Source organism: Cololabis saira, chromosome 22, assembly GCF_033807715.1.
Source record: "Cololabis saira isolate AMF1-May2022 chromosome 22, fColSai1.1, whole genome shotgun sequence".
NCBI lineage: Eukaryota > Metazoa > Chordata > Actinopteri > Beloniformes > Belonidae > Cololabis > Cololabis saira.
This window is the reverse complement of record NC_084608.1, coordinates 17,804,756-17,828,922: the sequence shown is the minus strand read 5'-3', so window position 1 is coordinate 17,828,922 and position 24,167 is coordinate 17,804,756. Positions and strand designations below refer to the sequence as shown.

Genomic DNA, 24,167 nt, shown 5'->3' with positions numbered 1-24,167 from the left:
ACTGTTGAATGTATCCTATTATTAGCACATTACTGAAATGTTTAGTTTACATATTACATTTAAAAAAATGTAAAAACAAAAAATGTATTTGATATAGATTAACTTACCAAATGCAGCATTAAAAACCAGCAGACGTATAACGGATGTTTTTGTTTCGTTGGGTTAGAATCGGAAAATATTGTATCTTGAACACACGCAGGTTACCAGTTAATGCGGGATATTTACTTTTGATCTGGATTTTAAATAACATTTGCTTTCGGTTCAGAATTTTCACAAAATTTTCCCAAAATTTTCCCAATTGCGCAACTGATAAAAACAAAAACTCGTCATGGTATTCATTCGTACTGAAACAGTTTATATTTTCATATTTTGTTTATATTTTGTTCTGTTTATATTTTCTAACAAAGTAATATTATTTAAAAAGTTCAAATAAATGAAGGAATGAATGCATGAATACATACATGAATAAACAGTTGGGCTTTTGTCTAGGCAGTATTCAGGACAGCTAAAAGCGTCGGGTCCTGGTAGAAGGACCTCGCTCAGAGGTAAACAACAGCTCATTAAAATACAGACATCGATTTAAACTTTAATTTGCAGCTCATAAAGTCAAGGCGTGATGGCAGAAGATGATGAATTGGAAAAGTAAGAGCCTCAACTTGATATTCATGACTCAGTTAATATATTCAGTGGTCGTTTATATAGATTTAATGCGGTTTAAGACAGAGTTGTAGCTCTGCTGCAAGTCTGCAGCGCAACTCCATCACCAGCCCGTTTAGTTCCAGACGTTTTTACTGTGTTGTAACACAAGACTCTTCCTCTCTGAGATTCGTTAACGGAGATACTTTAAAGGTCGGATGAATCAGTGAGCCCCCTCTTGTGAGGCTCTGCTGACGCAGCAGCTGCTTTCAGACGCTGTCATCATTCATTCATTCACTCATTCATTCACTCCTCATGATTCACTTCTGCTCTCTGCGTCGCTGTTTCCTCTCACTTAATTAGATTATTCTCCCCTTGGCCCCCCTTGAGGTTTTTGCGGATGATTTGTCCTCCGTTTATCCCCGTGTCCCCTTGTTATTCTCATGACTCAATTATTTATTTATTATTTTATTTTGTATGATCCACTCATGCAGGCGCGCTGTAGAGGAGCTGCTGAGGGAGACGGACCGAGCTCGGCTGAGAGCAGAGACCATGGGCCCTGCAGGATGGTGAGCACTTTGAAATCTCATCTCTGTCAGCCTGCATGCGTCTGGAGTCGTGGATGTGTCAGGGGTGCAGATCCGATGTCAGGATTGGGGGGGGACACCAACGTGATTTTAATTTTACATTTTTTGCCAATATGCAACTCATACCATGCCATAAATTGGTAAAGGCTCGCCAAAAAATACTGCACAGGGAATCATTTATTGTGCTTACCTTTCTTGTTTATTTGTCCTAAACAGCCAACAGTGTGTGTCACTGCTTACTTAACTGTTATATTCGTAAATCATAATTTTAAGGGTTTTGGGGCATGTAGTGTCTACTCATCTCAAATTCTTCTCACCATCTTCTTTTTATCCTATGGGACTACTTTATGCACGATCAATTGATATATGGATGAAATATGGAGCCCTAAACAAGTTGTTTAAACTAACCGATCATGTTTTAACACAGTTATGGTGGTAAACAGGACCCATTGCTTTCATTCTGTACACCTCAAAACGCACCGTGGATGTATTATTTTTTTAGAAATATATTTTTAATAAATATTCTACATATTCAACCTTTTAAGTCTGAAAATAAATTTGTTCAATTTTGAATAATTTAGGGTATTTTTATTGGAGGGGACAATTCATGTTTTTCAGAAATTGGGGGGGGACATGTCCCCCCCGTCCCCCCGGGATCTGCACCCATAGGATGTGTCACTGTTGCATCTCAGTTTAGATATGTTTTGTGTAAGAGCGTTTGTTTCCTTGATCTTAAGGTATTTAATATGCTAAATTCTCTGAAGATACACAACCTCTTTATATTGTGTGGGGTTACCTAGGACTAAAAATGTCAGTCAATTTAGGCTTTGGATTTCCTACACAATCAAATATGTTTCTTTAAGTTTGATGTATGGAGCTTTATTTGCTATGTATTATGAATGAATGAATTTTTATTTCGATATAAAAAATGAAAATAAAAAAGTAAACAGTAACATCTTCATATTCACATATGTTCAAAAAAAGGAGTAGGAAGAAGTAAACACTTTTTCCTAGTTCCTACCCCTTTTATAACTCTATGAATTTACATTATTGTTATTATTATATCTACACAATATCCATATAAATATAGTCTATATAAATATGTACACATGCCTATTAATACATAATTATCCATATAAGTATATATAAAATATAAATAATACATAAATATTATATCAGTATATAGAAAATACAAATATTTCCTCTTCCATATACCTGTTTAAAAAAAATGTTTGTATCTCTTTTTAAACAGATTTATGTTAGTACTTTGTTTCATTTCCTGCTCCAAACTGTTCCACAGAGTCACTCCACAGTTCGATATGCACATGCTTTTCATTGTTGTTCGTACTTCATGTTTTCTAAAATTCCCCATAGATTATAGCCCCTTTCTCTCTCTGTGAACATTCCTCTGATATTTTTTGGTAGTAGATTATTCCTTGCTTTGAACATTATTTGCGCTGTTTTGTATTTAACCAGATCCATAAATTTCAGTCTGTGTGATTTTATAAACAGTGGGTTTGTGTGTTCTCTGTATCCTGTATTGTTTATTGTCCTTATGGCTCTTTTCTGAAATGTGCATATCGGCTGTAGAGTGCTTCTCTAGGTGTTTCCCCAGACCTCTACACAGTAAGATAGATATGGTAAGAACAGTGAACAGTATATTATAGGGTGAGTACTCGTGCTGGATACTGTATGGTACCCTGGATAGGTATTTTGTGCTTCAGGAGTTGTTGAGCGTAACTTTTTGTCCAAATGAATCCTTACATGGTAGCTTATAGTGGTATGGATTTTCTCCAAAGAGGACACCTTGTATTGGATTATTGGAAATGGCTTCAGTCGCTTACTAACACCATCTTCTAAAACTGGCTGATTTAAACGGAGCTGAGAAGAGAGCTGTGCCGCTTTATCCTCGTGGTATTTTGATCAAAGCTTGTAACACATATTTCTTTAACACCTCAAGAAATTGTTTCAGCTTGTGAAAAAATGCATAACATGAATATGTAAGAATGAATGCGATGCCAGAGCCAACAAAGTACTTGCTGTGCTTATTTGCTGTATAAGTGAAATAGGAATTAAAGCAGTTTACTGCATGGAAACACAATCCTGAGCTTGATACATTTTTTGGAGGGGGTTGTGAGGCAAATATTTTAGATATAAGAACTTCTGTTATATTACCTTTCACAGATAGTAAGTATATTGAAATTGAATAATTACATAATCGCTTATTCTTTTTCTATAAATGTATATCACAAACTAGTAAGCAACTTAAGTTAAAATGTGTGCAGCAAGATGTTGTATTTTTGTATCAGTCTTTGGCGAAGAGTGCAAAGCTCTGGTGGGACAGCAACATCAGTGACTCAAAGAGACTGAGCAAACCAACAAAGGCTCCTCAAAAGCCCCTGGAGCTGAAGGGGTAAAGAAGAATATGATAAGAGATGCTAAACCTGATTAACTCAGAGGCTTCTTCAGTACCTCTGAAAATAAATATGGTTTTCCTTTCCTGATTATTAAATTATTCTTCAATTTATCTCATCTTGCCAGAAAAGGTTCAAATTCAAGTTCAGACCTTTAACTGAGTAAAATTGTAGAAAATTACACGATTTATTTAGGTGTTTTTTAAAAGATTCTAATCAGGTTAACAAGGATATTAAGGGGGTCCGTATTTTCAAATTTCCACAATCCTCTATTTGAGGATCTTTTAAAGTAAATATGCTCTGTGACTTAGCTCTGATGTTATTACCATTTGTCTGTAACTTTGGTTGTTAACAAGTTGGTTTAGCGTGTCCATGTTTCTGTGACATACTGTTGGATAGCTGTGTCAAATGTGTGTGCTTGCTTTTGTTCAGGTTGAAATGTCCCTTACGGAGCACCAACAAGCGCTTCCTCCTCAACACCCTTCGCTCCACTGGCCTGGAGCGCCGCACTGATGAACCCAGACCTGGACGCTCCAGTACAAGAGGGCGTCTGAGAGACGAGTCTCCGGACAGACGCTGCGACCGCAGCAGAACCCCTCCATCCGATCACAGGAGTAGTGGAGGCCAAACAGATCATAAACATCACAGCCGCATAAGCCAAGATAAGAGGGTGGACAAAGATAAAGACGGACGCTACAGACACAGAGACGACAGAGAAAGGAGACATCTCGATGGACAGAACCGAGACAAAGACTGTAGACCACAGACTTCTTGAATGACCCAGGTCTGTTTGGGGAGGAGCACTGTTTCTCCCAGAGACCGGCCCCTGTCCCAGGAGAAGAGAGGTGGACTTGAAACTGATCTCTGATCAGCTAGCACCTCTTACAGAGCTCAGAGAGCCAGTGCTGATCACTCTGTGGTGTAGACAGGGCCAAATAACTTATACCTGATTTAAAAAAAAAAGAAACTACAAAAAACCCCACCTGAACATATCCTCACTATCTTGCCTATTAAGTAATTAACTAAAAATTTGAGACTCCCAAAATAATATACATTTAATGTCATTCTGGGTGTTGTGGTTGTTTTTTTTTTTCAACTTTAATTTGACCAAAAAAAATACAAGATGGCTCTTTTTTTTTAATCAAATTTTTTCTGTATTTTTTTTCCCTAACTTGATTCAAGATAGGTGGAATTTTGTTTAGGAAGGTCAGATCTCATTCACTATATCAACCATTCTTTTACCATTATTCACTCGTGTTTACATAAGCGCAGTTGTTTGCCACAAGGTAAGCTCCTTTTATCACATGCCAACTTTTTTGACACGTGTACACCATCAGAAACTGTTTTGTATGTTACAAAAGAAAGAAAAAACTTGCTTTCCTGATACACTTGTGCCCGAGTCCTCTAAGATATGTTTAATAAGATCAGCCTGTATTTACACACTCTTGTAGAATTGTAGGGGATTTCAGGATTGCACTGAAGTGTTGTAAGGCTGTTTATATCTTTAAATCCATTTGGCCTGTCTTCACAGGTTTTATTGTTCTTATACACATGACAGTTATTACACTGACCTTGAGTTGCACCTCTTCTCCTCCTTTTACCTCTTTAAAAAGGTCTGAAAAGTTGTCTCAAATGCGTTTTAACATGCATCACGCTTCACAAATCACCCTGTCTCCCACTGAAGTAGAGAAAAGCCTGGGTTAACAGTTTCCTTCCTGTTTGGAACAATGATCAAATACCATTAAGCCATATAGCAGGGGGGCGTTTTGTATAGACTTGGTTTTCTTGAACTTTATGGCGTCGCTGAGTGCCCCATTAAGATATCCTGAAAAGTATAATTGCTTTTGAAGATCTCAGTGTAAACAACCCTTTTTTCTATGGACATGATCACAGTAAAAAAAAAACAAAAAAAAGAAAACCCAACATCAACAAAAAATCAATAATCTTAAAGTGGTGCGTCGCCTCCGGTAAACCCACGAGCTGTGCGTAAAGGCAGATTTATGGTTCTGCGTTACACCAACGCAGAGTCTACGGCGTAGGCTCTGCGTCGATTTAACGCGGAACCATAATTCAGGCTTAATTGAGTCGAGTCGCCCTCTCTCCAACTTAATTGGCTTACCACGAGAGCTGCTGTTTAATGGGGCGAGCAAACGCGGCGGAGAGGGGTTAATGGCCAGCAAACACGGGGAGAGGACAGCGAGCGGAGCTCTGTTGTTTGTTGTCGTGCGGGGGCTGTGGGCCCGAGCACCAAATGGTGTTAAATGATGCATCCACAAAAGTGTAATGGATACGTTTTAAAACATAAGAAATGGATAGATGGATGAAAAAGGGGCAGTGGAAAACATGTTGAGTTTCCAGGACAGCTGTTTCTGCATCCAGGACTCTTATCTGGCAGGTCAGCCAGTGTTTGCGCCCGGACATATCGCTTTATCTGGCTGCAGTTTGCAGACAAGATATAAATCTATATAACATATCGATTGAGGACAATCCAATGTGTAGCCTTAATACATAAAAAAACGTGGTTCAGCCATGAGGAGGTGGGGGTTCCAGATTCACCTGTTCACTCGCTGGACACACACACAGGTGGGAGTCAGGTAAACGTTGCGGTATTTACAGAGTGGCATTGATTTACGCGCTGAGGGACGTTCTGTTAGAACTGCTTAGGAAAAAAAAAAATCCCACAAGCTGCAGAATATCCTGGAAACTGAGCGCCCCCGATCTGCCGTTTTGAGCAAACAGTGAAACCAATGGCTCGGGTGGCGCACAGTCACATGGTGACAGAGGGACACACCTGTGCAGGGCTGTGAGTCGCCCTGCAGTTGCACCACGAGCAGGTAGGCGGAAGGTGCAGGCTGAGCAGGGCAGGTAGCCGACGGTGCATGCTCGCACAAACGGCCCCGCACCCCCGGGTTACCTCCAGACATGAATCGGGAAGAGCATTTCTACCCGTCGCAGGTTTTTAAAGACTCCTGCGTTTACCAGAGGTCGCAGGGGGATGACTACAGTCCGCCGCCCTGCCTCTACATGAGCAGGCCGGTCCACTCCGTCTACACACCGCCGTCCCTGGGAGCCCTGGAGCCGGGCAGCCTTCCTGACATCACCCACACCTACAGTCTGCCCAGCATGCGGGAGGATCCGGGTGTGCACCAGCTTCACCACCCGCAGGGCCTGCAGCAGGCTCCCCTCCAGCCTGCGGGTTATGCAGAGGTGGGGGAGCAGAGCAGATACCACCTTCCATTCCCATGGATGAAATCCACTAAATCCCACTCACACACCTGGAAGGGACAGTGGGCAGGTAAACCATCTCAAACCCTCCCATTATTTAATTAATAGGGAATCTGAATGTCTTATCAAATAAAATATGAAATGCTCATTCACGCCACAGTCATTGTAAGAAGTGAGTGTGAGCCAACTTTCTGAGGCCTGTTGTGACATCATTACTGGGTAAGCTGTTTCATACCTTGTTAGTTTGTAAAAGGCCTGGAAGGTCAACACTTGGTATTTTGTAGCTTTTTTTTTTCTCTGTAGGCTATAATATTTTTCACATGTTATCTTAAGCCATCACTGAGTTTAATAAGCTCTGATGTATACTGAAGGCAACAAGGAGAAAAAAAAGAAGTAATTTCGCATAAATACACTGAATCTAAAGTCTGCTGTTTTGTTGCTAAAGTTACTAAATTAATGGATTCATCTGAAAAAATGTGAGCCTTTTCACAATATTGGATTTTTAACAACCTCATTACAGTTTTTGCAAGCTGGGAAATCTGATTTTTCTTTTTTGAACTTTAAACAAATTTTCCCAGACATTTCCCATATCAGACAAAAATTATTATTAACTTTATTTTGTACTTTATTTTATACTTTAATATTGGTTTCTTTTTTTAATGAATGATCCATACTGTTTCCTTCTTGTTACATGTTGGTTACGTTTTAAACTATTTTTTTGCGAAACTTGAAACAGTGAAAACTAATTATCGAAACAAAAAAATATTGAGGGAGCCATGTAGGACCAGCTTTGTTTTAATATATGCCTGAATAAATATGACCCAAGAAAAGATTCCGATTCGTCACAGTTGGTATCAAACAAGTTTGAAGGAGACTAATCACGTTACGCAACTTTGTGTGATCTTTTAGCTCCACTGTCCAGATTCATTCCCAAAAGAAAGTGGGGAAAAAAGTTTTTTCCATCGAACCTACTAGGCTATCTCTTTTCACGAGTTAATAGGCGTTTCTGCATTTGTTAATTACCAGGCGTATGAGTGTTTAAACGATCTTTTTGAGACAAAATGTAAAGGGCAACCTGAAGCGAGTCCAATTCAAAGAGGGCTGGCAGGATGCTCATGCTTTTCTCGGTTTTTTCGGCTCCCCTCATAGGGCCCCAAACTATGCGCGGATGGGGACCAAGGGTCCCGCTGCAGGCTTAAACCCTCGTGACGTGAGCAGTATAAGGAGAGAAAACGGTGCTCTCTGTAGGCAGAATGTTTACTTTTTTTTCTTTTCACCTGATTGCACATGTTTAAAATTATAAGTGAAGTGGTTACTAATGTAGTCACATATTTGAACGACAAATTGGAGTTTGCATTTCTCCTCATTAGTTTTCTTTGGGTACTCCGGCTTCCTTCCACAGTTCAAAAACATGCATGTTAGGTTGATTGATGATTCTAAATTGCCCGAAGGTGTGTGTCAGTATGTGTGATTGTTTGTCTGTATATGTGCACTGTGATAGACTGACCTGTCCAAGGTCCCTGCCTTTCGCCCTAAATGAGCTGGGACGGGCGACATTGTTGAGATCGAGAAACGAGGGAAGTGATAGATCCTAAAGAAGTTAAACGTTAAATGAAGTTCACAAAAATAAGAATAAACTCTCGGAGTCTCTTCTTTATAACAGCGAGGGTGTCTAACCATACATTTTAAGGGGTTTGTGTTTGCATTTGAAGGCTGGTAATTTTTATTTGCAAATGAGTCGCCAAATGCACTGATTTAAAAAAAAAAAAATAAAAATCGTATGTTTACGCCTAAATAGTCTATTGTGTCACAGTATTCCCACAGTATTCGAAATATTTGTATGGCCTATTAATAATTATTTTACATACTAAATGCGTTCCATGCGAGGATGACTGTTGCCTCCATTTCAGTTTTTTATTTATTTATCCACCTTAATCTCTGAAGAAGTTTAAAAAAATGCATCTATTTATAGCCTGCTTAAAAAAAGTAGGCCCCTACCATAGGCTATATAGCCTAAAGTTTGTTTGATTGGTGGAAAGTATTTTTTAAACCCCTATATCTGCATGTGCCACTTTAAGATGGAGAAGTGTTGTCTGAAGGATTTTTAGTAAATTTCCTGCAGGCTATCTCGTTCATAACGACTCTAAATTCCTTCTGTGGTTTCAGGGCCTTACGTGATGGCGGAGACGGAGGAAAACAAGCGCACTCGGACCGCCTACACCCGCGCGCAGCTGCTGGAGCTGGAGAAGGAGTTCCTGTTCAACCGCTACATCTCGAGGCCGCGCCGGGTGGAGCTGGCGCTCACCCTGAGCCTCACCGAGCGGCACATCAAGATCTGGTTCCAGAACCGGCGCATGAAGTGGAAGAAGGAGGAGGACCGGAGGAGGGCGAGGGGGAGCGACCCGGACCAGGACTCGTCCATCACCTCTGTGGACCAGGGAGAGGCCGGGGGAGCGGTGTCCTCCACAAACGGACCTCACAGCACCACACCCCCCGTTTCCCCGCTGCACAGCCACTCTCTCTCAGCATCTGCACCCAGAGAGCCAGCATAGACCCCTAGGAGGCACTTATTATCAAGACTATTTCAGACACCCCTTTTCTTTGTTTCTCCTTTTTATGAAAACTCTGCAGGAATATGGATAATATGCAACGGAATGCAGTCTAAATAAGAGCAATCAGAGGACGAAAATGGCAAGGATGCAAGAGTTACAGGTGTATAGCCATCAATATACCATTTTGAATATATCATGGATGATCTGCAGTTGTGTTTATGAACTGAATTGAAGTAACACCTCTTTATCTTGAGCCTTGAGCTTGCACACCAAATTGCAAGCTGAAACGTCTTTTCCTCCCCCCTTTTAGATCTGGCAGCATGGCAGTATCACTTCCAGACTATTCCCTCCAAATCAGAGCAATGTTTATGAATGTACGTCTGTATATATATTTTATATGTCAGTGTCTTCTGTATAAACACAATATATGAATCAGTGATGCACATGTTAGATTAATTCTTTATTTTAATAGCCTAATAATGCATCTGAAATAATAAAGACTGTGACAGCGTTTAAGTTTGACATTATGATAGTTTTTTCATTGAGATGGGTGAGGATCATAGCTTGTTTGGGGCGTCTGGAAGCACCAGAGCTTGGAGACGCAGGCGGCAGATCTTTTTCACCTCCTCGATGCCGCGGGCCCGCTCGGCCGGACGCGCGCTCAGGCAGCGCTGGGACAGCTGCTGCAAGATATTTGCTTTGTCGTTCATCCGGGCGCAGATGACGAACGGGAACCCGAAGCGCTCCTTGTAGTCGTGGTTGAGCCGCGCCATGCGCGCCGCCTCCCCCGCGCTGAGCGCGGCCATGCCGGCGCTCGCCTGCTCCTCCCGGGACTCGCGGGTCAGAGCCCCGCTCCTCAGATCCCTGCCCGCCAGGTCCGGGTGGCACCTCAGGATCCCCTCTTTACCTGCCATTGGGAACTCATGAGCCAGGCAGCAAAATGTAACAGACACATGTTATTATAAAAAAAAAACTGCTCTGACCTGAGTCGGGGAGAACGTCAATAAACTCATTAATAGCAGCTTCCATGTCACCCAGGCTCACAAAGGGACGCCTCGTCCACACCGCAGCCGGAATAAGTGGACATCTCTCAACAACATTTTCGAAAATATTCACAAAATCCTCGTAAGGAAGAGCGTTAACAGCAGATATGTCCATGCTTTTGTGGGAACACTAGTGGTTGCGTCGGTGTAATGACCTTCGGACAAAACTTCGCAACCCCGGGTTAACGCACTGGTGGACGCACAGAACAAGCACCCCATGTCCGGCTGTGGTTAATGTTTTCTCAGCCGGTTTAGATGCCAGTTATCTGACTGAAAAAGGGAACTTGATCAAGTTTTAAAGGCATCCGCAAAACAGGGGAGCAAACTTCAGAAGCAGGTTAATCAAGCAAAGTGTGATCTCGGGCGTCACCTAGTGCATGAAGTACGCGGAAGACGTCATATTCAAATTAACCAGAGGTAGATCAAAACTGAGAAGCACAGTGATACACACTGAAGAAACCTTTGGATTTGGATACAAAAGAAATGCATTGAAATAATTTATACAAATATAAATGAACCCTGTTTATACATTAAAATATTGTGGCATGTGACATGCAGAGTAATAGTGTTGCAGCTGATTTAATTAAAACTAGTCCGCTCATTATTCTGTAGCACTGCGCCATTAACACTTGAGCATGTTTTTGCATGAAATTTCAATTAAAATTGAAACTTTCAGTAATTATAGGCCTATATCCAGGCAGTGCACAGGTTTGTTTGCCTTATCTTACAGTGTAGTGACCGTCCTGTCGACTAGTAGTTGGTACTTAGCTCCTCAAACGTTATTTCCATTTCCCTTCTGGGCTGAGCTCATGTGTGGAGCCACATGCTTTCTTATCTTGGTTGCTAAAAAGCTTGACAGAAGCTTTTATCAGTTGTTGGATTTATTGGGTCTTTCTTGGGATCCTTCATTGTGAGGACGGTGTGAAACACTGAGTTGGTCCCACGTATAAGGAGCTGGTTCATTTGTGATGCTGATCATTCAGTGTGGTTAGTTTCTTCAGCCAGTAGCTGTGAATCCTGTAGAGCATTTCTAATCAATGTGTCCTGGTTACCCAACAGGGAATGGATCTTATTAATCTGGATGTTTTCTGAGCTGGCTAAGTTTTAAACCCGTTTTTACCCAAAATACAAACCCGGGCCTCAGTGGAAGTGCTTCAGTGCCAATTATCATAGGACTTTCCTTTAATGAGTAAAAAGTACATTTTGCTTCCAGTATACATGACACTATAAAAAAGTAAGTATAATAACTCCATTAAGATATTCCAAACTGAATTAATGCAGAAAATAAATGTGTACAAAGATAGGCTAATAGTTGATGCATTATACTGATATTAATGCAGGAACAGAAGTTACTATTACAAACAAGGCTACAGTAACTTCCATTATGCCTAGTTTACTCTTTTAGTTAGATACAAAATACATGAAAAAGAAAGTACAGTTACTTTCAATGTTAAGGTTTTACACACTGGAATGTAGTAGATGATTGTCTGGTTCCTTGAACAGTTTTACATAATTTTTTTTATAAATTATAACCTGTATTATTGTTCAAGAATGATGGACTCCAAAGTAATCAACAGTGGTCTTATAACCTATGATGAGCAGCACCAGATGATTTTTCTGAGAACATTATTGTTCTTTTTTGGGGGGGGGGTTACCATCTGAAGACACAATTGACTGCTCCAGAGCAAATATCTGCAACATGTCTGCTATTATAGAGGTGGTCACAACTGACAATGATCAATTAATTAATTAAATTTGATCAGTAGTGCCTGTCACTCATATACATCTTATCCTAATGTAGATGGAAGTCGTCAAGGTGCATTTAGTTTTTCACACAGAGCTGCTTCATAATATACATTAAGGCTGAGTTATCACAGAAACATAACATAACAGAAACAAATACAAGCGTATCAAAAAATCGTTATATATCTCTTTGAATAAAATAGCTTAACCATTAACATGTAATATGCAGTTACTGGGCATCAGATGGTTTCAGAGGTTCCTCCTGAGCTGCTGCAGCGTCTGAGTTCAGTGCCTCTTCTTTTCTCTCCTCAGTTGCGTAGGCTTGGCAGGAGTTATTGGTGCCCTCTGTCTTGCTCTCGTTGTGTTGTGCAAAGGCAGGATCGTCAAAAACGACCAATGAGTTCTGGTAGTCGCTGGTAGTCTGGTCGAGCATGTTGTGGTAGAGCTGAAAACAGTAAAAAGGAGCGTGGTTATGGTCTTGCAGATAAGATCTACAGAACATCTACACTGTCCCTCCAGTCGTGCAGCTAGAAATGTTGAACTGTTTAGGTGGAATCTACTGAAAATAAGTCGTATTTGTCCAATCAGGCCATACCTTCTCCTCCAGGTCCGTCAGCTGGTTGGACATGAAGGACACCAACTTGGAGAAAGATGGGCGATTGTAGGGGTCAAGGCCCCAACATTTGCACATCATATCATACCTGGCAGAGAAAAACAGGAAAACCTGTGAAACATGTGATTGCACTAAAATGATGAAAGGTGAAACTTTTATATTCTTTGTTCCAACCAAAAGAAGAGGATCCTCAGTGAGAGCTATTTAGAATACTGTACAGGCACTTTGGTAATATTTATTAATTAAATGTGAAGATTCTTACACAGACTCGTTGGCATAGTATGGACACTCCATCTTAAATCCTCTTTCAATCATTGAATAAAATGTGTGATCCACCCTCACACCTGGGTATGGAGTGACACCTGAGAACAACAGTTTATGTTTAGCAAAATGGAGCTCATTGTGAATGAATTGTGTTTCTCATAACACATAATTCTTATCTGTGAAAACTACCGAGTGAGAAGATTTCCCAAAGCAGAATGCCATAAGCCCACACGTCGCTCCTATTGGTGTACACTCCCTGAAAGATGCTCTCCGGCGCCATCCACTTCACTGGCAAACGCACCTAAAAGACAGCAAGTCACCTGCTTAATGTAATGAAAATATAGAGGAAACTGAACAATCAGGGAATGTGTTTGTGTCACATACATCTCCTCTCACAACGTAGTTGAAGTCATTATCGATGTCCCGGGCCAACCCAAAGTCACCAATTTTCACCAGTCTGCCTTTGGTCACTAACACATTTCGAGCTGCCAGGTCCCGGTGGATGCACTGCAGACAGAAAACAGCAGTAGTCACACATTTAATGCTTGGCACTTGAATTTGAATGATTTTTGTTCTGTGTTGATGGGTCCCTTGATTTCAATTTTAAATAGTTTCATTAGATATATCTAGAAACAGCTTTTCCTAGTTGCACAGGTTAATCGCTTTGTCTCTTAAATGCCAGAAACAGTGTACATAAATGTTTCCTTTAAATCAATAGTTTTGCCTGAGATAAAAATTATAGACTTACCATGACCCAATACAAAAAAATGTAGCAAAATGGTGGCATAAGCTGTTATTCCTACTCTTAGAAAGATATGTTAATACTAATTCAATAAAGAAAAAAATGCACTTTATTGGTAATCTGTTTGATGACTTGTACATTGATGAAGTACAAACCGATGAGAGACACTTACATTCTTGGAAGCAAGGAACTCCATGCCTTTGGCCACTTGGAAGGCAAAGCTCAGCAGGTCGTCAAAGGTCAGGGCCTGCAGGTCCTCCGTCTCATCATCTGCATTCTCAAATATTTCTGCATCTGTAAACGTTTGTCATCCATGAAACTCAGAGTAATATTTTACTCAGCGCTAAAGCAGTTCCGTTTTTACATTTCAAAGCGATTTGCGCATCAGTTTGGCTGTATTTGATGTTACTCACCAACGTAACTGTCTTGGTCACAAGAGCTGAGGGTGAGGAGGGCGATGTCCTCCTGCCCCCTGGTGGTGGAGTTGTGCATGAGCACGTAGTTGTCGATGGTTGCCACAAGCTCGCTGGGAAGAGACATTTTACCATATTGTACCAAACTCACAGACAGTGAGGCAAACAAACTAACAAATAAACAAAAACCCACCAAAAAAGTTTTGACATTGATAAAACATTTTTTTCATTTGCATTTCTGGGAGAGCCTATGCTAAATAAAACGTTTAATTTGTTTAAATCTCCCCTCCAGTGCTGCAGTTTCTGTCTCTTGTGGAGTTTTATTCTTACCATTTGTTTTCCTTGTACTGCAGGTTGTGGTAAAGGCTTCTAAAACGGTCCCTGTTAAATGCATCCGTCACAGACTTGTGGTAGCGGTCACTGTTCTTCTTCAGATAGTTCAACAGGTCTCCATAACAGCAGTACTGGAAAATCAGGTATATGGGTCCTACATAAAGTTAAAAAGAGGATAATTAGAACAAATGCACAATGCCATCACCTGTATACAAATGCAGAAATGAAACGTACCGGACTCTGTGCATGCCCCGAGGAGGTTCACGATGTTGGTATGGTGGCCAATGTGAGTCAGCATCTTCAGCTCAGACATGAGAGCCTCCTTCTCCACCGACATGTGTTTGTCTGCAGGGTGAAGCAACAGATCAGGAACTGAAAAACCTCCATACCACTCTGCACTGCACTTTTAAAACAAACACTAACCTTTCAGCATCTTCACAGCCACCTTCTGGGAGACTCCAGCCTGGTTGATGCCATGAGCTATAGCCTGCACTACCATGCCGAAAGCTCCAGAACCCAGTTCTCCACCTGAAGAGGACAAAGGCATCTGTCTTAGAACTATAACTTGTTACAGGGACATACTAAACAAAATGATCAAATCGTCCACATAAAATCAATTTTGAATGTTTATGTTCAATTAGAGGATTCCTCCTACACATTATTTTCCATATCTACTCTGCTGGTTATTTTGGTTTTTGATTTGTAATAATGTGTGTTCCTAGAAATAAGACATTTTCACTCTATCCTTCTAAGATAATTTGATTTAAATAACTAAACAGTCTGATATCTCAAAATTTAAGTCTGAAAGATTACATTTTTAATCTATTTTTAAGCTGAACTTTACTTCTTCTTCATTCATCCTCAAGCCCCCCCTAAGATCCATCCATCCATCCATCCATCCATCCATCCATCCATCCATCCATCCATCCATCCATCCATCCATCCATCCATCCATCCATCCATCCATCCATCCATCCATCCATCCATCCATCCATCCATCCATCTGCCTAAGCGAAGAAGCTCAGACCTCCCTCTCCTTGAGATATGGGCCTTCTCCCAGTTGGGTACATCCAAAAACTCCTCATCTGTCATTTTACTTAAATGGGAAATTGTAATGTAAGTAATAGGTCTAGTAATTCTCTTGAATGCGTTTCATGCCTGAGTTGACTCGTACCCAATTCAAGGTTCTCCCTGGGAAACTCCCATCTTTGATCATAAGCAAAGTCCTTGAAGTTGATGTAGATGTAATCGTTGTCATTGGGTCCAACCATCTGGATCATCTGAAGCTGAGGCTGATATTTGGGTTTCTGTTGGAGGCGCGCAAAATGTGACGTCATGCCCTTTAGTTTATGTTTGTGTGCGTGCTGATCTTTAAATACATACCCTCTTTTTGACAAAGTACATGAGTGCCACAAGAATGAATGTCAACCCCAGGAGCAGGATGAAAATGCTAATCTTCAGCAGCATCATTAACTTGTCATCTTGTTTTAAAACACCTAAAAGAAAAACAACAACACACATTTTGACCAGTCTAGCTGTTAATTACACTCATTTACTATGCCAAATTTTGTATGGGAGCAAAAGTTAATTACCTTTGGAGGCCTCGGATGTATATGGGTAATATATTGGGTATTTAGAACTGCACCAGTTCCCAAATGAGTTTCTCACACAGAACTTTAAATGTGTCCCAGGCAGTGGGGCAAAGCTCAATGATCTCTTGATTGCCTTGTTACAGAAGTCATCAGAGCCTGGTTCATGGCCCCACTGGTACACTTTCCACGATGAGTCTGTTTCACAACTAGATTGACACAAAGAGCAGGGAGCTTAAATAACTGGTAACAAAGTGGCCTCTGAACGGAGCCACTTGGGAAGTAAATACCTGTCGTTGGATGGAGAGCAAGTCATCCACATGTAGTCTGCTGGAACAAGGGTAGATGTCTCAAAGGTGGTAGCATTCCCATGAGTCTTGAATGTGAAGTTAGGTGTTTCTGTAAAATAGGTCATCAGGTTAATGCCACAGTATATTTTTTATTATGAATTGCAAAATAACTTTGAACAGTGATATAGCTTTTACCTACCTACAACACAAACTGTTATATTCTTTGTTTCAGCCTTTCCTCCAGCTTGGAGGTGTAACTTATAAACCCCTGACTGGAGTGGATCACATAACTTCACAATGCTAAAAACATGAGAACATCCACATATCTTTAATGCATTTTTGCCGTAGCTGTGCATTCTTTATAATGTTACATGATGCTGGCCCCTTTTCTATTACATGCAGAATTTTTGCAGAGCTTGTGAATTATTGCTTCATTGATACCTGTGCTTTGTTACCCATTGATCCCTAATGCAGTCAGTCATGTGCTTATTAGGAGCCTCCCAGGAACAGCGCTGGAGCACAGGGTGGTAGGAAACGTGTGCATGCAAACAGGAGTGGGTTTTATTCTGAGCTGTCACGATCTTGCTCTCATCGACTTGAGCAGAAAGGAAATCATCACCTGACCAGACACATAAATCAGTCAGTCCATGGACAACAGCCCCAAGTTTTAAAGTCACATGAATCCTATTGGATTCTCCCATAGTACCAGGTACAATTATTGCACATACAGTACTTAAAAAATGATGATGAGTTCTACTAACCCTCAACCTGAATGTGAACAGACTGCATTTTGTTTTTTCCTGGATTCTTGCAGGTGTATCTGCCACCATGCTCCAGACTAACTGATTTGATGAACAGGTAGGTCATCAGAATACCAAAATGCTTATCCTTTTGAATGCAGATCTAGAAGAAAAACACAAATGTTATGAAGGTGAGCATCAATCAGACAATTTGATTTGTATTTCTAGATAAGAGATACCGAAATTGGTGATTATGAAAAAAAGAAAATACGCTAATTACATTTGCTTTAACTTGTTTAAAAGAATGAGACATTGTAAACCCAAGTTATGTTTCATGTTGTTTTTCTTTTCTTTCCATCAACTTCATTTCATTTGTTCGTATGCTTCCAATTTTGCATTTTAGGCCTGCAACACTTTCCAAACAAAAAAAACTACTTTACTTTATAATATTTGCCACTATGTTTCCCTTAAAAAGAATTCTGCCATCCAGGATAAAAGACATGAAGCATCCACGTTGTTATTTTGTCTCATCCGGCTCGTAATAACATCTTTTACATTGTGCAACAGTATGGGACTGTTACCTGTTACGGTCACTTTCACACATTCTTTGCATTGTCTATAATGCACAGAACGGGTCTGTAGTATTCTTATCCTCTTCTTCCCCAGCTAACATGCAAAATGTAGTTTAACATTGTGTTTCTCAAACAGTGTATGGACTTCTCTGGAAAGGATGTGGTCATGAAAGCTGTGTGTGTTGTTCTAAAAACATATTATACTTTTCTGCATGATTCCTGTCATTACAAAGGTGAAAATGATCCTGGCCAGATTTTGTCACTAATAACAGTCTGGATTGATCGATTCTGGTTAAGAGCACACAGTTCCTCCAGATTCCTTGAATTGTCTACTGATATAATACTCTGTAAATCAAGAAATATGCAATTATCTTTCAATCATACTTTGAACAAGACTGTGTTTTAATATTTTGGGGAATTTATTTGCACAGTTGTTGCACAAGTGGACATCATTATTATTGCCTGTCGACATGATTATTGAAATAACACTTTTTCCCCATACTAGGATTAACAAGCCCGATTCCAACTGTTTTGGAATGTCTTCTAGGCTTGGAGTGGTTTGGAGTTGTAAAACAGGTGTGTAAATTAACAAGGAAAAATAAGATCAGCTGCTTGAAAAAAAAAAAATTCTGCACCTCAGTCTCTTTTTCACATGACATTGAGTTGGGGTCCAGTACACTGCCATTCCTCTCCCATGCAGCATGTGATGGTCCAAACCCGGGTGTTCTGCAACGAAGTAGTAAAGGCTCTCTGGGGCTCACGGTCACCTCAGCATCATCAGTTTCAATTGAAGCGCTCTCCAAGTCTGAAATATACAAATGGTTTAACTCATTAGCAGTAAGTGGGTCTTTTCTTTTCTTTAAAATTTTCTTTTCTTACATAATTACTAACTATTTGCTTTCTCTTATTTGCATGATTAATTGGAGGAGGTTACTGCTGTTAAAATGCTTTCCTTTTCAATTTCTCCTGGTTTTTAATAAAAGTAGTTGGTTCCCACAATGATTTACCTTATTAAAACATATGATGAAATGTATTGGATTTTTAGTATGCATTATTATTTATAGTATGTATTTTCATATCTAATTACCATAGTCATGCAGCTGCGTGCATTCCTGTCCTTCACTGTTGGTGGCACAACACATCGCTCTTCTATTGTAATATGCACTAGATGACACTATTTCAGCATTCTTGTGTCTGTTTGAAAAGAGAGGAAGTTTAAAGTAAATGGTAAATTTGTGTAGTTAATCCAGGTGTTGTCTGCAAGTGTCTGTACTATACAAAACTGTATAGAAATGCAAAGGATAACATCTTACCCTAGCCAATCAATTATGGGTTTTGGGGATCCCTTTGAGGTGCACTTAAGTGAGGGGGACCGCTTTCTCTGTTTGCTGAGGACGAGCACCAACTGTGGTTTTGTGGGACGTCCTGTAAATTAAATAATTAACATAGTTATTTCAACAAAGTAATAAAGGGGATTTGCATTTTTCTTTGTGGTAAGGATGGAGAAGAGAAGAGAGAGAGAGAAGAGAAGACGTGATAGAGCTGATACTCACTCACAACTTGAAGATCCACAGTTTTTGAGAAATTTGTCTCATTATTAGCTTCACAGGTCAGCGTGTACATGCCTGAATCTGCCTCAAAAAGAGGTGAGGTGACTATGGAGCAGCTCCCGTTTCTAATAAAGTAAAGGATACAGTTGAATTATAAATAGACACATATGAAAAAAAGAAAGAAAGATTTGATATACAGATGTTCACTTACATTGTTATTACTGGATCTTTTGCTCTGCCCCAGCGGCAGACAGGATAACCAGAGAGGCCCAGATGGGAGATGATGAGCTTCATACCCGCAGATAACTTAATGCTGACAACTTCAGATGTGTTCAGATAATCAGTTGGAAGGAAACACTTCACCTGCAAGGTACAGACTCTGCATATAATCCTGCTGCATTAAGTTTTATTAACCTCTTCATTTTTTTCAGGATTTTGTGCAGATCTTTAAATGTTCTGTTAGATATTATTTAAAAGAATATATCTTTTCAGTGTTTGTCATGTAATGTACTTATCATATAATTATTTTTTTCATTCTTAATCTTGCCTTCGTAACAGCGCTTGAACTTGTCACCTATTAAGGTTACTGTAAAACGGCACAAGCTGACCAAGAAATGAAACAAGAACAGGTTTGTATTTTAGTCTTTAGTATTTTTACAACTCCTTGTTACACTTTGCTTTCTCTTTTTCCTTGTCATGCAGACTTATCTAGAAGACAATCAACCACTTGCCGCTTACAGTTAAGACAGCAAATTTAATTAATAAATTTTTTTCTCTGAGGACCAATTTCATAGGTTTTTGTAGCAGTGTCTCATCCAGACTACATCTGTGTCCGTTTATTCAGACACATCAGCCCCTAAATTTGAGTTTGCTGATCTATGTAAGATGCAGCTGCTTTTACCTCGGTGCTGGGTACGCAGGTTTTATCCTTCACATCATCTCTGCAAAGCGCTCTGACAGCACACAGCAGGACAGCAGCTTTAAAGACACAATAATATGACTTCAGGTCAAACATTGGTGTATAGTTTCTTTATACATTCAGAAAAAACGGTATTGATATTTCACAATGTATTGCACAACACATGAGAAGTACAGTTAGGTTACATTATGTTAAGTAGGTGAACAGAATCCAGTCAGACTTTGTCATAATGTCTACTGAATTACAAACAATAAAACAATAAAATGTAAAGTGCTACAAAATCCAACATTGTTAATGTTGCTCCCTTTTAAACTGATGCAGTTACAACACTTTCAGCTTTGAAGACATCTGTTTTTTTGTGTTTTTTTATGCAACAATTCTGAAAATTTGAATTATTCTGTTCAAAATATTCCAAATTTAGAGTCTCTTAAATCAAACCAACTTTATGTATTCAACAGCATGCAGGGTGATATTTCTTCAAGAATAGTTTAAAAGAAACTGCCTAATCCAAAGAACATTGTCAAAACATTATTGCATTTTTTTTCTGTTTTATTGCAATCAGAATTCAAATGTAATAAATCCTTGGATATGTGACAAGAATATGAGTGCAAATTTTTTAAATGTAATATAGTCGGTTGTAGTGACTTTTTTACTTTTTTTAACGACTCAGTCCTGGTTACATTTAATATGTCAGTTAACACCCAACTCTAATAACTTCTCAGTATAAACAGCCAGCCTTTGAAGTTCCTCAGACTGTATTCTACACAGTACTGCTTTAAACAAATTAAATCATATTTACATATCTGTTCCTACTCACAATAGTTCATCAGCCATTCCAAAAAATATCTAAATTAAATATTATATAGATAATTGCATTAGGCATACAAATAGAACCAAATTTAAAAAATATAAGACTAAAAAACATCCACATATTCTAAATATTTCATCCCTAACTATCCTAAATTGCATGCAAGGACAGTAAATTTCACTTGTACCCTACAGGGCTACTGAGACCAGCAGCTCAAGTTGACTCACCCACAATCGTATATTTCTCCCACCGCATCATTGTGCCGTCTGTCACATCCTCAGTCCCAGCTCAGATGTGAAACTCTGCTCTGCAAGATGTGCGCGAGTATATTTAAAACAGAGGAAGTTTAACTGCAAACCAACATGCTCATGAGTCACGCCTGTCCGGCATACTCACTAATGTTTAAAACAAAAGAAAGTACCATAGAAACGATTTGTAATGCCACAGAATAATCAACCGTATCATGACATTATTGAAAGTTAGATACAAAAACATAAAAATGAACTTTGAATATCTACAAAATATGAACAATTTTACTTCCGTGGTCAATAAACTAGTATCCACCTGAAAATCCCATATGTATGTTTAATTGTCAAAATTGTTTAAAGCAGTATGTATATATATATATATATATATATATATATATATATATATATATATATATATATATATATATATATATATATGTATATATATATGTATATATATATATGTATATATATATAATATATATATATATATATATATATATATATATATATATATATATATATATATATATACATACATATAATTATTTTATATGGCACCACACTTTCTATTTTTATTTTTGTTTTTACCTTTTACTTTTATTTTTATCTTTATTTTTTTATCTATTTATTTTCATATGGGTGTTTAGCTTTTGGGGTGTTTTATTTGTAAATGACAGTGTTGTGTGTGTGAGATGGAGATGTCAATTTCCCTGAGGGAACCTCCCAAAGGGATTAATAAAGTCGTCTGAATCAGAAAATGTTAATAAGAGCTGTCATTTGTCTATTTCTGTACAGTGAGTGAAACAACCTGACCTGACTTGGCCACTAAATCCCACTGCTGCTTCCACCTGTCTGTGTAGATGTCTGCTATATGCTTGCTGACATCCTGGGCAGCACGGTGGCTTGGTGGTTAGCACTGTTGCCTCACAGAGAGAAGGTCCCCGGTTCAACTCCCAGTGTCCCAGTTTCTGTGTGGAGTTTGCATGTTCTCCCCGTGCTTGCGTGGGTTCCCTCTGGGTGCTCCGGCTTCCTCCCACAGTCCAAAAACATGCATAGTAGGTTGATTGATGATTCTAAATTGCCTGTGAGTGTGAGTGTGTGTGGTTGTCTCTATATGTGGCCCTGCGATGGACTGGAGACCTGTCCAGGGTGTAACCCCTGCCTCTCACCTGAAATGAGCTGGGATAGACTCCAGCAGACCCCTGTGACCTTGCAAAGGATAAAGTGGGTATAGATAATGGATGGATGGATTTATAAATGACAGTGTTGTCCACAGGGGTCTCCAACTCTGGTCCTGGAGAGACCTATCCAGCATGTTTTAGGTGTCTCCCTGCATGATGAACACACCTGATTCTAATCATTGGTCGTCATTAACTTGTCATCAAGGTCTGGACAGTTCTGTTGATGACACAGCTCCTTGTATCATGGTGTGCTGAAGCAGGGAAACATCTAAAACATGCTGGATAGGTGCTCTCCAGGACCAGGGTTGGAGACCCCTGGTTGTGAGTGTGAGATGGAGATGTCAATTTCCCCGAGGGAACCTCCCAAAGGGATTAATAAAGTCGTCTGAATCTGAAAATGTTAATAAGAGCTGTCATTTGTCTATTTACTGTACAGTGAGTGAAACAACCGGAGTCAAATTCCCTGTCTTGTTTGTTTGACCTGACTTGGCCAAATAAACCTGATTCTTTTTTTATTGTTGGCTTTGTCTCGAACACAACAAAACCCATCAAAAGCATCAAAATATTAAAAAAAGCAAAACAATTTAACAGTCTCATCCAAAAATAAATCACACAGCAAAACAATGTGTTCGAGAGGGAACAGGAGGAAGCAGAACGCTTATTTAGTCCTGTCCCTTCCTCACAATACCATATCATATATGCCATATAAAAATTTAAAAATTAAAAGAAAAGAAAAAGAAAGAAAAGACAAAATAACAAAAAATAAATATAACACAAACAACCAATAAACAAGATCAAGGCATAATTAAACCGGTCTCCTACAATATCCTAAATTCAAAAATCCAATCTCCCAGTCACCTCTACGATGATCCATGACCAGCCATGAATGCAGGCAGTTATATTTGTATCGTATATGGTCCATCCCACAAGGAACAAAATAACAATCAAAGAAATACATATGGAAGGCAAATTGAGTTCTTTAGAGGTCCCCATTTTTATACTTGTCAAGAATTGCTTTCTTGTATGTGTTTTTAAACTGTATAGAGTTAGTGCTTCGTTTGATTTCATCATCCAGACCATTCCACAAAGTTACCCCACTCTACCCCATTCTGATAACACCACAATTATGAAAATTAATTGTGAATTGCATTTTTTTTCTGTCTTTTCTCAGCACTCATTAGTGCACAAGCTGAAAACAGATTCGTAGATATTGTGCCAACACGAGGCTCGCATTTGCAGCAGGTGAGCGCTTTTTTTCCCCCCACGATCTGTTTATTGGAATTTTTAAATAAAACAACATTACAATAACATTGGTCAATGGAGTAATGATGCAACAGTGCAAAAAGCAGGCAAGATAAAAACAGAATAAGACCAAAAATAAACCAAGACAGGACAAATACTACAAACTAAAGAACAAAACTCAAGACAAAGACTAAAGACAAAAAATAGCTTAATAACATAAAATTATATAAATACAGTATATGAATAATAACACAAAATACTGGAAAAGAGAAAATTCATTCATTCATTCATTCATTCATTCATTCATTCATAAAACAGGTCCCACGTCTTATAAAATTTTCCAAGGGAGCCCCTCAAAACGCATCTAATCTTTTCTAGTCGGGTCTTGGACTGGAGAGGTTGACTTATATAGTCAAGGGTAAACAGAAATAATTTATAGATGTTTGGGACTCATTTATGT

At 39.3% G+C, this 24,167-nt stretch overlaps 4 protein-coding genes across 5 annotated transcripts; 2 read left to right on the top strand and 2 right to left on the bottom strand.

Annotated features, from left to right (window-relative positions):
• Positions 1-533: 533 nt before the first annotated feature.
• On the top strand, positions 534-5,023 carry si:ch211-140b10.6 (protein POLR1D-like). The gene is made up of 3 exons (XM_061713635.1): positions 534-642; positions 1,131-1,205; positions 4,070-5,023. The coding sequence occupies exons 1-3, from the start codon at positions 617-619 to the stop codon at positions 4,410-4,412; spliced, it is 444 nt and encodes a 147-aa protein (XP_061569619.1). The 5' UTR covers positions 534-616; the 3' UTR covers positions 4,413-5,023.
• A 1,241-nt stretch (positions 5,024-6,264) lies between these two features.
• On the top strand, positions 6,265-9,920 carry pdx1 (pancreatic and duodenal homeobox 1). 2 transcript variants are annotated; one of them, XR_009770794.1, is made up of 3 exons: positions 6,265-6,932; positions 9,029-9,574; positions 9,725-9,920. XR_009770794.1 is itself a non-coding variant. In XM_061713168.1 (2 exons), the coding sequence occupies exons 1-2, from the start codon at positions 6,560-6,562 to the stop codon at positions 9,412-9,414; spliced, it is 759 nt and encodes a 252-aa protein (XP_061569152.1). In that variant the 5' UTR covers positions 6,265-6,559; the 3' UTR covers positions 9,415-9,920. The 2 variants fall into 2 exon arrangements, 1 of the variants encoding a protein (XP_061569152.1); XM_061713168.1 differs by having other exon boundaries at positions 9,029-9,920.
• Positions 9,860-10,768, bottom strand: urad (ureidoimidazoline (2-oxo-4-hydroxy-4-carboxy-5-) decarboxylase). The gene is made up of 2 exons (XM_061713169.1): positions 10,398-10,768; positions 9,860-10,321 (listed from the first exon to the last, which is right to left on the bottom strand). Exons 1-2 carry the CDS (start codon positions 10,570-10,572, stop codon positions 9,972-9,974), a joined length of 525 nt encoding a protein of 174 aa, XP_061569153.1. The 5' UTR covers positions 10,573-10,768; the 3' UTR covers positions 9,860-9,971.
• A 1,333-nt stretch (positions 10,769-12,101) lies between these two features.
• flt3 (fms related receptor tyrosine kinase 3) lies at positions 12,102-21,332 on the bottom strand. Its single transcript, XM_061713165.1, has 24 exons — positions 21,261-21,332; positions 20,208-20,284; positions 19,518-19,669; positions 19,310-19,431; positions 19,070-19,181; positions 18,844-18,950; positions 18,392-18,561; positions 17,206-17,347; positions 16,886-17,063; positions 16,644-16,744; positions 16,445-16,553; positions 16,158-16,363; positions 15,949-16,061; positions 15,740-15,872; positions 14,989-15,093; positions 14,800-14,910; positions 14,563-14,719; positions 14,233-14,345; positions 13,992-14,113; positions 13,462-13,584; positions 13,267-13,378; positions 13,076-13,175; positions 12,796-12,901; positions 12,102-12,645 (listed from the first exon to the last, which is right to left on the bottom strand). Exons 1-24 carry the CDS (start codon positions 21,289-21,291, stop codon positions 12,430-12,432), a joined length of 3,018 nt encoding a protein of 1,005 aa, XP_061569149.1. The 5' UTR covers positions 21,292-21,332; the 3' UTR covers positions 12,102-12,429.
• Between the last annotated feature and the right edge of the window lie 2,835 nt (positions 21,333-24,167).